This window comes from Marmota marmota, unplaced genomic scaffold (assembly GCF_001458135.2).
Source record: "Marmota marmota marmota unplaced genomic scaffold, marMar, whole genome shotgun sequence".
In the NCBI taxonomy this organism is placed as follows: domain Eukaryota; kingdom Metazoa; phylum Chordata; class Mammalia; order Rodentia; family Sciuridae; genus Marmota; species Marmota marmota.
Genome location: NW_025999880.1, coordinates 6,044,610 through 6,058,747, shown reverse-complemented (window position 1 = coordinate 6,058,747; position 14,138 = coordinate 6,044,610). Strand labels below are relative to the sequence as shown.

General features: G+C 48.8%; 1 protein-coding gene and 1 long non-coding RNA gene across 3 annotated transcripts in view; one reads left to right on the top strand and one right to left on the bottom strand.

The window, feature by feature from the left end:
• Positions 1–11,007, bottom strand: part of Trim25 (tripartite motif containing 25) — an 18,190-nt gene extending 7,183 nt beyond the window's left edge. Inside the window, exons 1-5 of one of the 2 annotated variants that reach the window (XM_015495438.2) lie at positions 10,311–11,007; positions 6,056–6,151; positions 2,882–3,115; positions 1,656–1,827; positions 300–365 (exon numbers count right to left, since the gene is read on the bottom strand). In XM_015495438.2, coding sequence (XP_015350924.1) covers positions 300–365; positions 1,656–1,827; positions 2,882–3,115; positions 6,056–6,151; positions 10,311–10,904 — 1,162 coding nt within the window. In that variant the 5' untranslated portion in view covers positions 10,905–11,007. The remainder of the gene's footprint in view (positions 1–299; positions 366–1,655; positions 1,828–2,881; positions 3,116–6,055; positions 6,152–10,310) is intronic. The other variant, XM_015495439.2, reaches the window with a different exon arrangement.
• Positions 11,008–11,114: 107 nt separating this feature from the next.
• Positions 11,115–12,317, top strand: LOC125612089. Its single transcript, XR_007342390.1, has 2 exons — positions 11,115–11,252; positions 11,494–12,317. It is a non-coding gene; the product is annotated as an uncharacterized LOC125612089 (long non-coding RNA).
• Positions 12,318–14,138: the final 1,821 nt, after the last annotated feature.

The window sequence follows — 14,138 nt, the reverse complement described above, 5'->3', positions numbered from 1 at the left end:
TGTAGCCAATGTTTTTAAACAAACACCAGCTTTGATAACCTTCCATTCCAGACAGCCCAAATATCCAATGCAGGTGGACAAGCCCTCCTTCCTGGCCCAAGAGCACTCCTGCAGCAGTGCAGCCCTGCACTGCCCTTCCTCTGGGTCTGTAGCCAAACTTGTATCCAACAGAGGCCCCAGGCCCTGTGGTGGTGTGGAATGAGCTACGGCCATCTGGAAGGAGTGACGACCCCTGTGTCAGCCAAAGCACCAGCCAGTCACAGCCATGCAGACGCCAGGAACGAGGTGGGGCTACTTACGTGAGGACTTTTTCCCAGGGTTCGAGGGTTTGTTTGTAGACTGGGTGCCACGGTCTCCAGAGTCATCTGTGCCAGAGAAGGACTGAATGTTTGTGGCTCCTCCTCCCACCCCAACCTCAGAAGCCAACTTTGCCATGGAGGGAGAAGAGAGCATTTATACAGCCAGCCAGTCTTTCCTTCCCTCCTTCTCTTCTTCTTTCTTGATAATAGGGATTGAACCCAAGGGCCCTTAACCACACTGAGCTACATCCCAGCCCTTTTTAAAAATATTTTATCTAGAGACAGGGCCTCATTGAGTTGCTCAGTGCCTCGATAAGATGCTGAAGCTGGCTTTGAATTTGAGATCCTCCTGCCTCAGCCTCCGGATCCCCTGGGATTACAGGCACATGCCACAGAGCCCTTTTTAATTTTTTGAGACAGGGCCTTGCCGAGGCTGGTCTGGAACTTGCGATATTCCTGCCTCATCTTCCCCAGTTTCTGGGAAACAGATGTGCACCGTGGCACCCAGCATAACCAGCTATTTCTGACTTCCCGTCCAATTACTTGCAAGAGAGAATAAAAAGGTAATAGAAGGAGCAGTTCTGTGTGTCACTCATCTCTACAACCTCTGAGACCTCTATAACTTTGGCAATGGGGATGACTCCAACTCACTCGTGGTTTATTGAACCCCTGAATGAGACCACAGCTCCTGGCAGGTAGTGAAGGCTCTGTCAGCATTAGTTTCTTGCCTGCTAGTTCTTCTCTCTCCCCTCCCTCCTCTTGCAGACCAGGCTTCAACAAGAAATAGGCACAGGCCAGGCAAGGTGCTACATGCCTGTGATCCCAGCAGCTTGGGAGTCTGAGGCAGGAGGATCATGAGATCAAAGTCAGCCTCAGCAAAAGCGAGGCCCTATAAGCAACTCAGTGAGACCCTGTCTCTAAAATACAAAATAGGGCTGGAGATGTGGCTCAGTAGTTGAGTGCCCCTGAGTTCAAAAAAAGGTGAAATCTGGCTATGGATTGGATATGGGGGAAGAAAAGGGGTGTCAAGGGGGAATTCCAGTTTCTCTGACCCCCAAACTAGCCACTTCCCCACCAAACACACTCACAATCAGCATCCATTCAAAACCTGTCGGAGTTGGCCTCAAGATCAGACAAAAAGAAGCCCATCCAAAGAATCCCATCAGATCATAGAGCTCCCAAGTCTTTTTAAAGGGGTAGCTATGATGTCAGGATGAAGCAGAGACTCCTCTAATCTCAGGCAGCTGTTTCGGGACCTCTGAAACGTGCTCCCAAGCTCTGGACCATGCCCCCTCTCCCACTCTGAGGCAGAGACCCACAGGGTTCAGGACTCTGCGTGGTTGCTGCTGAAGTTACCTGAGCTGATGGGCTCCTCGGGCTTCTTCTCCTGGGACTGTGCCAGGGACTGCCTTAGCTGGTTTTTGACCTCTAAGGCACCTTGGTAGACACCCTTGATCAGCTCATGGTCCAGCTCCACCCTGGGGATGTAGACTGGCTTCGTAGAGACTGTTTGCAGTTTTGACGCTTTCTGCAACAAACCAAGAGGTTAAGGGCAGGTAGCTCCGGGGAAGCCAGCACCTGAGCTCAGTCCTCACCGATCCCTTGAGCAGCTTCCTGTGATTGCAGGTTTGAAATCCAACAGGCCTGCTCAAATTTCAGGTCCAAGGTCACCAGGCTTTAAAGTACCCCTTTAAGACCTAGAGCTAGAATAGATCTCAAAGGACACTCCTCTTACAGATGGAGAAACTGAGGTCTAGACATGACAAGTGGCCTGCCCACACCACCTATGTGTGTATGGTCACACCTATGTGTGACCGGGTGGCACAAACTCAGTTGGGACAGAGGTCTCCTGAGGTACGTCCGCTCTGCCAGGTGTGGCTGTCAAAGCACAGAAGACACAGGACCTTTCCTCTCTAGAGAAGCAGCCCTAATCCCAGACCTGATGATGGACAGGGATGCTTCGCTGGGAAAGGAGAGTCACTAAGTTGAGTCCTATAGTACCAAAGGGACCAGATAGATGTGGACTGAGCCTTTCTCATACAGGCCAGGCAGCTGCAGATAAAAGCCCTTAAAAGGGGCTGGGGTTGTGGCTCAGTGGTAGAGCGCTCACCTAGCACACGGGAGGCCCTGGGTTCAATCCTCAGCACCACATAAAAATAAATAAAGATATTGAGTCCAACTACAACNGGGGGGGGGGGAGGAAGAACATAGGGGCCTAAATCGTACAACTATAAGGAAGTAAATTCTGCCAACAACAGGTGAACCTGGAAGTTAACCCTAAGCTCCAAATCAATACAGTCCAGCCAACACCCAGACTGTGACTTTGAAAGACCCTAAGCAGACAAGTCACAAAGTCATACCCAGATCCTGGGCCAGGGAAACTCAGAGTAAATATAAATTCTCCTAAGCGCCTCAGTTTGGGATAAGTTGTGGCTCAGCGAGAAAATGAACACAGCAGGTGTCTCGGGGATGCTTCCAATGCTCCAGGTGCATCTGTAACCACACCCCGGTGAGGGCTCTAGGTATCCTGCCGGCACTCTGTGGGAACACAAACTGGCAGAAGGGGTCTTTGACACACCCACCTCAAGAAACTCGAACTCGTCCCTCTTCACCAGGTTGCTCTCGATCTCCTCCTTCAGGGTTTGGATCTCATTTTTCTTCTTGAGGAGAATCTGGTAAATGGAGTCAAACTTGTTGACAACCCTCTTCTCTTCTTCCTTTAGCTTGCGTGTGGCGCTGGCCTCGGAGGCCTCAATGAGAATCTTCATTTCCGTGTATTCCTGTCTCACCTGCTCCATCTTCTTGTTTGTAGCCTCCTAAAAGGCCCAAGGCAAGAGGACTCCCATCAGGCAAAAAGGCTAAGGTTGCAGCCCCAAGTGTCAGTGGGATGAGGGCTCTAGGTCCTCGTGCCTGCACTCTGTTGGAGCACAAACTGGCATGACGGCCTTGGGGCGCCATTGGGAGCACAAACTGGCATGACGACCTTGGGGCGCCACTGGGCAACACCTATTCAATATGAAGTGCTCACAACCCAGACCCAGCTCTAATCCTAGGTTTACACTCTAGAAAAATTCTTGGACACCTACTCCAGAGACACACACAAGAATGTTCATAAGCCAGGTGCGGTGGCACACACCTATTAATCTCAGCAGTCCAGGAGGCTGAAGCAGGAGGATCAGAAGCTCAAAGCCAGTCTCAGCAACTTAGAAAGACCCTTTCTCTAAATAAAACATTAAAAAGGGTAATAAATAAATAAAAGGTCCATTGACAGCTAAAAAATATTTTTAAAAGGGGGGGGGCGCTGGAATTGTGGCTCAGTGGTAAGAGCACTTGCCTAGCAAGTGTGAGGCGCTGGGTTCGATCCTCAGCACCACATATGAATAAATAAAAGGTCCATTGACAGCTAAAAAATATTTAAAAAAAAAAAAAGGGTTAGGGATGCGGCTAAGTGGTTAAACACCCCTGGGTTTAATCCTCAGTACAAAAAAAAAAGGGAATGTTCAGGGGCTGGGGCTGTAGTTCAGTGGTAGAGCGCCTGCCTTACAGGTGTGAGGCACTGGGTTCAAGCCGCAGCACCACATAAAAACAAACAAACAAATAAAAAAAGATATTGTGTCCATCTACAACTAAAAAATTAAAAAAAAAAAAAAAAGAATGTTCATAAGCAGCCTTGTTTGAAAACAGTAAAAACCAAGCTGGGTATAGCAATGTATACCTATAGTCCCAGCAACTCAGGAGGCTCAGGTAGGAGGACTGCTTGAGCCCAGGAATTCAAGGCCAGCCTCGGCAACATAACAAGATCCCATCACAGAGAAAAAAAAATGAAATGTGACAAGTATGTGTATTATAAGTTTGAAATGCACATCAGAAGTCAAAGGCATAGGACCCAAAACAGGAATGCAAAATATCTTACTAACTCATTTTATTTATTAGTTTGTTTATTTATGGTGCCAGGGACTGAACCCAGGAATGCTTAACCACTGGGCTTCACCCCCAGTCCTTTTCATTTTTTCATTTAGAGACAGGGTCTCACTGAATTGCCGAGGCTGGCTTCGAACTCATGATCCTCCTGCCTCAGCCTCAGAGCCGCTGGGATTACAGGTATGCACCACTGTGCCCGGCATGAATTGTATCCTGGAATTGCAAAGTGCCTGCCTAACACATATGATGTCCTGGGTTTGATTCTCTGTGCTGCAAAAAAAAAAAAAAAAAATGAAATGATTTCATGTGTTTCTCATGTTAATTTAAAATCACGTGGAAGGTTTCCATTGTATTTGTTCGTGCTGCTTTAGGAGCCTTAACATCTTGGATAACTTCAACAGCTCAGCATCCAATGTGACAAACACACAGGGAGGGACAGACTACTACCAGTGCGCTCCAATGTTCACGCTCACCTTTTCCTTTAGGAAGAGAACACCCTTGGAGTTTCAGGTGGGCACGAAGCCACCCAGACTACATTTCCCACACTCTCTAGCAGCTAGGCTTTGCAATATAACCAAGCTCTTTCCCATGAGGGAAGTTATGTGTGCCATACTGTGTCTCTTGCTTAAAAGGAGACAAGAGAAGGAAACCACTTGTCATCTTCCTGTTCCCCCTTTCTAGGCTATAACAAAGACGTAATGGGGACCCAGTGGAGACAGCCAGCCTGACGTGACTTCTGTTATCTTGGTCATAATAAATGCCAGTTTGGCACACATCCCAAACCCTAAGGGTCAAAGTCATTATGGTAGTCAGCCGAGCATGTTGTGCTGGCCACTAATGCCTAAATTGGTTTTTTTTTCTTTCTCTTAAGTATTTTTTTAAATACCTTTTTTTTTTTTAAAGGGCTGGGGATATAGCTCAGTTGGTAGAGTGCTTGTCTCACATGCACAAGGCCCTGGGTTCAATCCCCAGCATGACCGAAGGAAAAAAAAAAAAATTCATTTTTTCTTAAACCTTTATTTATTTTTATGTGGTGCTGAGGATCGAACCCAGTGCCTCACACACACTAGGCAAGTGCTCTACCACTGAGCTAAAGCCCCCAACCCCCTAGACCATTCATTACTTAACAGATGTTGGGCATGGTGATAGTTTCTACGAAAGGACAGGTGCATTCCAGTTAGCCTCGGGCCATTTTTGCCTAGTTTAGCACATAAACCCATTCCCCCTGCCTTGGAGTTTGGGGGTCCTCCTGTCTTGCTGCTACCCAAGACACACTTCTCTCCACAAGTCCCTAACAAAGTGCACTTTGTGCAATTCTGGATCTTTTGTGAGGAGTTGTGATTCCACTGATCAGAATAGAAAACTAAGGCTCCAAGATCTGCCATGGTGCCCCAGGCCACAAAAGCTAGTACATAATAGAGTTGGTATTATAACCACATCTCATCTAACAAACTCACAGCTGCTGCAATAAAACAGAAGGCTTGGGGACAGAGTCTTTGAATATCTAATATTTCTTTTTACTTGTTCAAAAAAATTTTTTTCTTGAACCCAGAGACCTCACATATGCTAGGCAAATGCTCTACCACTGAGCTACATCCCTAGCGCTAAACCTGATTTGTAATCACTCCTGCACTGTTGGTTGGGCTTACAGGTAGTTCTCAGTTGCAGCTTGTGAGGGATCTTTTTCAGGCACATAGCTTTTCATGTTTTGCAAGGTTGCTGCTTAATTCTGACTCTTGTGCGTGCAACCAGTGCTGTCCAGGTCAGAGCCATGTCTGTCTTTGCTGGAGGTCAAAGGAGGCTGGGAGTCGTTTGTGGGGGGAACTGCTACTCACCCGCAAGCTCTGCTGCCTGGCTCTTACGTCCTCCAGTGCTCTTGTCGCCCCGCCGATATGACTGCACATGACGGTTAGCTTATGCCTCAGGGTTTTCTGCAGAGGAAACAAGGAAGGGTGAGAGAGAGGTCCTCTTCAGCCCCTCCCAGCCCCCACACCAGGAACCACCCCCTAAATCTATCCCACTGTTTCTGCCACCGCAAGTCTTTCTTTGAAGAATTCTATTTATTGCCTCCCTTCATCCTTTTAGGGGGATAGTACAGTCAATAAAGAAGTAAAGATGTGGAGCCAGATAAAACAGATTCAAGGGCTGAGGATGTGGTTCAGTGGCAGAGCACTTGCCTCATACATATGAGGCACTGGGTTCGATCTTCAGCACCACATAAAAATAAATAAACAAAATAAAGACATTGTGTCCATGTATAACTAAAATAAGTATTAAAAAAAAAAAAAACAGGTTCAAGTCCCAACTCCCAGTGGTCCAACTGTCTCCCCTTAGTTTCCTTGACCATGAAACAGATGCGACTGGGCTCCTGGGTGGACCCACACAGTGCTAGGATCCTAGTCAAGACATACTAAGGATCAGTATCCAGGATGCTGAACTTCTTCACTACTCCTCATTGTACAGCTGATGGAATCGAGGCAAGGAGACAGCGAGCAGCCAGGCTCACACACAGACAGATGGAGCTGGGGCAGCCACTTCAGTAATGGCAGATGAATTCATTCAGACAACCAGAAAAGCAGACAAATATCATAGAAGAGAGAAATGCTAAAAGATGCTGGAAAGCAGGGGTAGACCACCGAACCATGAACCTGAGGCAGGGAACCCAGAGCCGTAAGTTGGACCTCTACAGTTGTCTTCCCTGGACACATCTGCCAGTTCTAGAAGGAGGCTGGGCAATCTGCGTCAGCTTCAGAGAGGCAGGGGAACAAAGATAGAGTCCACACTTCACCTGGTCACCCTAGGCTGGGACCATCAAGGCTAGGAATATGGAGGAGCCAGCCCACAAGGTCTGCAGCCCAGCTGCCCATCGCTCAGGCCCTGAGGTTGAATTAAGCTAGTTTGGAATTGCTTGACTCCTGGCCACCTCCAGAAACAACTCAAGTACACATGAAAGGAGATAATGTCATCCTCATTTATTTCTGTAAGTCTCCTACATCGATATCAATATCCAAGTCTCCTACATTTTTCTCAGACAAATGTTCGGGCACATAAATGAGGAGAAAAAAAAAATCATCACTGCCACCACCCTCATAAGGGCAGCTAGCAGTTATGGTGTGTTTACTGTGCGTCGGGTTCTCTTCTAGTGTTGACCCACATTAACTCATTTAAAGCTAAGAACAATGCTATGAGGCTTGGGTAGGAATCACCCAACCTTCACAGACAAGGACATTGAGACACAGAGCAATGGGCGCCCTGTGCAAGATGGCATTGCTAGTCATTGGCAGAGCTAAGTTGCTGATATTAAAGTCATAGACCCGTTATGAAACTGAGCACGCTGGAAACTTCTAGAAAAAGAGAAATCATTTCCCTCCTCCAACAAGCTGGCTCAACATACTTTGCCCTTCCTTCTACTTCTCCCACTCCACTAGAGATATTCAGGGCTGAACCTGACCTTGAATCTACAGTTGAACAACCCAGTGACAGTCACACCTAAGGGCTGGAAGCAGAGACCAAGGCCACATGAACTTAACCCAGAAAGCCCAAGCCACCAACAATGTTTCAGACTCAACCTCTGTTACACTGCTCATCCACCTGGACATTACCAGTAACTGAGATAGGGTTAGGGCCAAAGGCCAAATCCAGGCACATCTGATCTCACAGAGCTGGAGGAGACCTCAGAACACCCAGGGGCTAGAAATTGTTTCACCTCCAAAAGCTGCTCTTAGTACTGCACCCCGATCCCCATTCATCCACCATTCATCAGACACATATGACAGTCATTGTGCACAGGGGTCCACATGACTTCAGGCCAAAGGGAAGTGGTCCAGGAACTTCAGGTGACTGGGGATACAACTCAGTTAGCAAAGTGTTTGCCTGGGTTCAATCTTCAGCACCACACACACAAAATAAAGGAAGGTCTGAGGATTGTGGCAGAGGTCAAGGACTTGTGTTCCTCTGCACAGGAAGCAGCAGAGTCCTGAGTCCACCCCACACCGAGTCAGCCACCCAAGGCTGGGAACAATGCCCAGCTGGGAGTGGCCCTGAAACAGTGGTGAGCAGCAGCAAAAGAGAACACTTGGGCCTGGCGCACTGGTGCAGGCCTGTAATCCCAGTGGCCCGGGAGGCCGAGACAGGAGGATCGAAGGTTCAAAGTCAGCCTTGGCAACTTAGTGAGGTCCTAAGCAACTTAGTGAGACTGTCTCTAAATAAAAGATAAAAAAGAGCTGGGGATGTGACTCGGTGGTTAAGTGCCCTAGGGTTCAATTCCCAGTAATAAAAGAGAGAGAGAGAGAGAGAGAGAGAGAGAGACAGACAGACAGACAGACTTGGGGGTGGGAAATGGCAGGGAATCCTGTTTTAGGGATTAAAAAAAAAAAAAAAAGCCAAGCATATATGTTTGGCACATAAAGCTGAGTCAGACTCCAACTCAGGGTCTCGAAGGCTAAAAGGGAGCAGTAGCTGTAGCCAGGCTGAGAAGCCCTCCTGCCCCTACTTGCTTTCTGCCTCCTAAAAGTGCCTCTTCAGAACCAGGCTGCACCAATAAGCTCACGAACCTTGGAAAGACCAGCTGGGCAACCTGTTATGCAGGGGTTTCCCTGCCACCCAGCATGCTCCCCTCTACCCAGTCCTGAGTCACAGAAATGGTAAGAGTATGTATGGAGTTTTCTGCAGTAAATCATTTTATGGACTGCCTCCCTCACGATAACTTTCCGAGCCTAGCATTTCCAGTTCCCTTTTTATCATTTCCCAGCTGGGGAGCCTCAAGCTCCCCAGGGAATGCTATCAATTCCATTTGGCAGATGAGAAAGCAAAGCTCAGATCTGCAGCGACTTGTCCCAAATTGTTCATCTCTGGAGCAAAACAGGGCTCCTGGCTCCAAGGACTGGGCAGGTTCTTTCCGGGAACAGGTGGAGACTCAGGTATCTATAACTTGAATTGGTGGTACTAGAAGGGAGGTCAATTCAAAAGACATACCTTGAGGTCCAGTTGCTAAGACCTAGGGAAAAAGCCCAAAGAAGCCCCCATTCAGACCCAGAGTGACAAGCAAGGCCAGGGCAGGGCTGTGGCCTAAGGGAGCCTTTGTCCTGGCACTTCTAGGCTTCGCCCAGTCTCAAACCTCCTTGGACAGCCCAGGACAGGCCTTGTTCTCCCGGACAGTGCTGGGAGAATGAGATGAAATCGGGCCACACTTCAGGGCTTAGTTTGATATAACAAAAGTTTGTTTACACTTCTTCAGCTTCTGCTTTTGAGTCCACAAGGGGAACCTATGATTTCCCAAACCACTAAAAACATCATAGACCTGAGAGGCCCTTAGGAGTCCACCATGTTCCTCCTCCCTTTACCAGCGAGGACGCAGGTCCGGGGACAAATTCCACACTCAAAGTCACACAGCAGGATGGACACCATAGTGTAAGAGCACTGGCTCTCCAAGTGGCTCTAATTTGGGGCTTCCTGAGACACCGTTCACCCTCCCTGACCACCAGAACTCTCCATCCCAACAAGACTTTTGCTTATATGACCTCAAGCCTCCCAGAATGTTCCCCCGCTCTGAACTCTATAGAGATTGGAATTCTAGTTCCCAGGGAAAAACTGCAAATGGTGTATCAAACCAATCTGGGTCCCAGCTGGCTCGGCAACTTTGCTACACTGGCTTTGCTAAGTTAACTTCTCTGGACCTCAGCTGCCTGATCTGTGAAATGGAACAAATAATACACACCTCCTAGGGGTTGCCAGCATTTAATGAGGGAACCTCCAGGGTCCTCTTTGACCCTCAGAACCCTTAAGAAAAACCGTCAGATAAGCACAAGTGACCGCACCTGTAACTTCAATTGTTCCTCTGTAAAACTGTTCTGTGGGGGAGCAACAGAGGGATGGCCACAAAGGATAAGGGGAAGGGCGACATAATTTCCCAGCTCCCTCACTGGGGACACACACCTGCCTAGGTGGCCTGTCACCCAGATGGCTGTGAACTAGCAAACCCAGATATCTCCTCAGAAGACCCAGTGGCATGGCAGAGATGCCCTCAGTGGCCCCTCTCCACAACCCAGCAGGCCCAGGCTGCTCTAAGCATCCTCCTCGACCATACCCTACCTGCAGATCAGTGCTGGCCTGGCTCAGGGCGACCGGAGAGCAGGTCTTGTGGTCCACCAGGCAGACGTGGCAGATACACTCGCCATGTGTGGGGCAGAACAGGTCCCGCAGGCGGTTGTGCCGAGAACATTTTCGTTTCAGCAGGTTTCGCACCGGCAGCTGCAACTGGTGGTCTTGGAAGGCAGGACTCTCGAGGTGTGGCCGCAAGTGCTCCGGACAGAAGGAGGCCATGCACACCAGGCAGGTCTTCACGGCCTCCGCTTTCAGGCAGTGGTCACAGAACACCTGGATGGCGGGACTGGGGACCTCGGGAGGGGAAGGTGGCGTCCAGTCGGCCACGGGCGCCTGCTCCAGCTCGGCCTGTAGGTACTGGTCCACCACCGCGCACAGCACCGTGTTCTTTCGCAACTCCGGGAGCGACGGGGACACGGCGCGGCACTGGGGACACCGGTACGGCTTGCCCTGGACAGCCCACGTCTCGTCCAGGCACGATCGGCAAAAGTTGTGGCCACACGGGGTGGTGACCGGCTCCTTGAAGAGCTCCAGGCAGATGGAGCACGACAGCTCCTCCGCCAGCAGGAACAGCTCCGCCATGGCGCTCCTGGGGACACCGGATGAGACACGCTAGCACGGCAGGGGACCGATGCACGACCGTCCCCAGGCAGCCGAGGAAACGAAACTAAGTTGGAGAGAGGCGGTGCCCTAGACTTTCAGGAAGTCACGTGGGGCGCAAGGGCAGGCCCCGCGGGGGTCCCCTCTGGAGAGCCAGAGGTGGCAGCTGTGGGAGTGGCCGTCTAGCTGACTCCGCAGCGGTCCCGGAGGTTTGAAGTCCTGCCTCGGGCGGGGTGAGGGCGGGGCGCTGGGTTTCGCTTAGCCCTAGGGGCTTGGGGACCTCCCGACGACCACCACGTCCTTTCCTGTGGCCACTCTGGATGAACCGACGTGAGTGAACCGTGAGATCCAGCCCAACTTGCGCTCAACCTGGCACTTGGGGCAAGTCGCCCCCTGTGAGAACTCGAGGGCGACCTGGGGTGTCCCCACCCGCTCCCACACCCTCGAGAGCAAGCTTGGTCTTTTTCAGGCATGCCTTTAGGAGCTGCTAAATGACCCAGTCCTTTTCTTTCTGTTTTTATTTATTTATTTTATTATTTATTTATTTTTCCTTCCTCTTTCCTCATCCCAGGATCTGAGCCCTGATGGAGCCATAATCACACACGGAGACTTCCACTGAATGAGATCCCCATTTTTGCTCTCTTGGGATTTAGAGATACCCACGTCTAACAAATATTCTGTCTTTTACACACACACACACACACACGAATCTAAATATGTTTTCTTACAATTGTTAAGAATTATTTCCTTAATGTTTTAGCTCCCCCCTCCCCTGCCTGGGTGTAGGAATTGTGGACAAACAGGAAGCTACTATGTTCAAGAGGGGATGGGGCCAAGAGAAAGTGGGAAGAGTTAGCTGGTGTTTTGTTTGTTTTTGTGGCAGTGCTGGGGATTGAACCCAGGGCCTTGTGCATGCGGGAGTCAAGCACTCTACCAACTGAGCTATTATCTCCAGCCCCTAGCTGGTGTTTTAAATGGATGAAAGGATTAACAGCAAAAAACAAGGAAAAGGTAAATGTCTTAGACTAAGCCCAGAATGTCAGGTCGGTGGCGGTGACTTAGAACAAAGCAGACCCCGTGGAAAAGAAACATCTATCAGCCAACAGAAATGCCTGTCAATCAGTGGGATCTCCTGACTAATGCCTGTCAATCATCAGGACCCCCTGGCCAATCCTGGAGTTCAGCCAAGCTCCCCTGACCTACTTGGGACAAGGGACTCCAAAAACACCCTTTCCTGTCCCAAGACCTTCCCTTCCTGCTGTAAGCCCCATAAAAGTCCAGTCTGGTCGAACTCCCAAGCGATTTCTCTTCAGACCCTTCTCCAGTTCACTCTGATAGAGTTCCATCCCAAGTGATATCTCAATAAAGCCTCATTCCGAGGCCTTTTAAAATCTGCCTCCTTTGGTAGCTGCCCACCTTGCCTGATCTTATAGTAACTACTATTTATGGGGGACCTACTAGGTGCTGGAAAAGTCACATCTACTCTCTCCTAAAATCCTTACAAACCTGCAAGACGGTGTCGTTATGTCCATTCTACAGAGGAGTGTTACATACTTTTGCAAAGCAGGGCTGGGACCCTAGCTCAGGACTGCTGATCTCTACACTAACTGCTTGGTTCCCCTAATTCTTGTCAGGTATTCCCCAGCACCCTTACCCCACTTACTCTTGTTCATATTTCCTTGTCCATCTTGTCTGCATGGAGAGGAAGAAGACAGTAGTATGAGGGACTAGGAAATTAAGATAAAAGCACAGTATCTCATTTAGAGTTTTTTTTTTTTAATGTGGTGCTGGGGATCCAGTCCAGTGCCTCTTTTGTGCTAGGCAAGCGCTCTACACTGAGCCACAACTCAGCCCAAAAAGCACAGTATCTCATTTGAGTCTCATAATAAATCTTCTAGGCAGATAAATTATCTCATGATGAAGCCAGAGTTCTGAGATGAGACTCCATTCTCCAAGATGCCAATTTCCCCTGGATTCTTTATTCATTTATTTTTATGTAGAGCTGAGGATCGAACCCAGGGTCTCATATGTGCTAGGCAAGCGCTCTACCGCTGAGCCATCACCCCAGCCCTTCCCCTGGGTTCTTGAAGAATAAAATCCATGGACAAATCATGGAAGGGAAGAGTAAACAGAGCAGGATTTATTTAAGTGAGACAACTCCCACCATGTGGGAGAGGGACCTGATAGCAGGAAAAAAACATTCTGGTATGCCAGCTCAGGAGTTTATATATGGTTCTGGGGCAGAGTATGGAGCAGATTCTTTTGTAAAATAGAAATTGAAAAGGCTCGGGGCTACCATCCAGGTTCACTTCCATCCAGGTTCACCCTGGTCTTCCATTTTCCACCTCTGGGACAAAAGAGTTAGCTGGAGGTGTTCCCACAGGTAAGCCTCAAGGTCTTTTATATTTGAAATAGGCCTTGAAGGTGCTATCTACCAGTTAGCCTCCAGCTGTGGTTGAATGAGGCCCTTTATCCTGATTGCCTGGTCCTTTTACTATCTATTATTTTATCCTCATTCAATAATACAAATGAGAAAACTGAACAAGAAGTAAATAACTTGCCTAAAACAATGGCTATTGGCACCAGCCTCTGTTTTCAAAAGTCAAACATTTCCTTCTGTAACAGGCTACCTCCCAAGGGAGGAGTGCAGCAGTTTCCAGGAAATAAACACTATAAAATCTACCTCTAGCCTAGTTACGTGGGAGAGATAGCTTTGGTGACTCAGGCCAGAATGTGGAATGCTCTTTCCCAGCTGAAAGATTAAGAAAGGCTTATTAGAAAATGAAACTAACTAGGAGGGTCGGGCTGTATTCAATTCCATGGGGTAAACATTTACCAAGACCTACTACGCAACAGGCATTCAACAGGCTGACTGCTTAAAGAATAAACGCTAGTCCTCTCTCTCTCTCTCTCTCTCTCTCTCTCTCTCTCTCTCCCCGCCCCCCCTCTTTTAAATCAGAAACTGAACCCAGTGGTGCTAAGCCACATCCCCAGACCTTTTTATTTATTTTTAATTTTGAAATAGTGACATTGTCTTGAAAATCAGGATCTGGTCCTCGTTCCCAACACCAGAGAAACACCAATGCAAGAGCAAAAAGTAAATTTTATTTAAGAAACAGAACAGGGAGAAGGAGAGGGAAGTGGAGGGGAGGCGGATGAGACTCTGGAGAGGGAGGGGGGTGGGGGAGACTCTGACTCGTGATGGTGGGGGCGTGT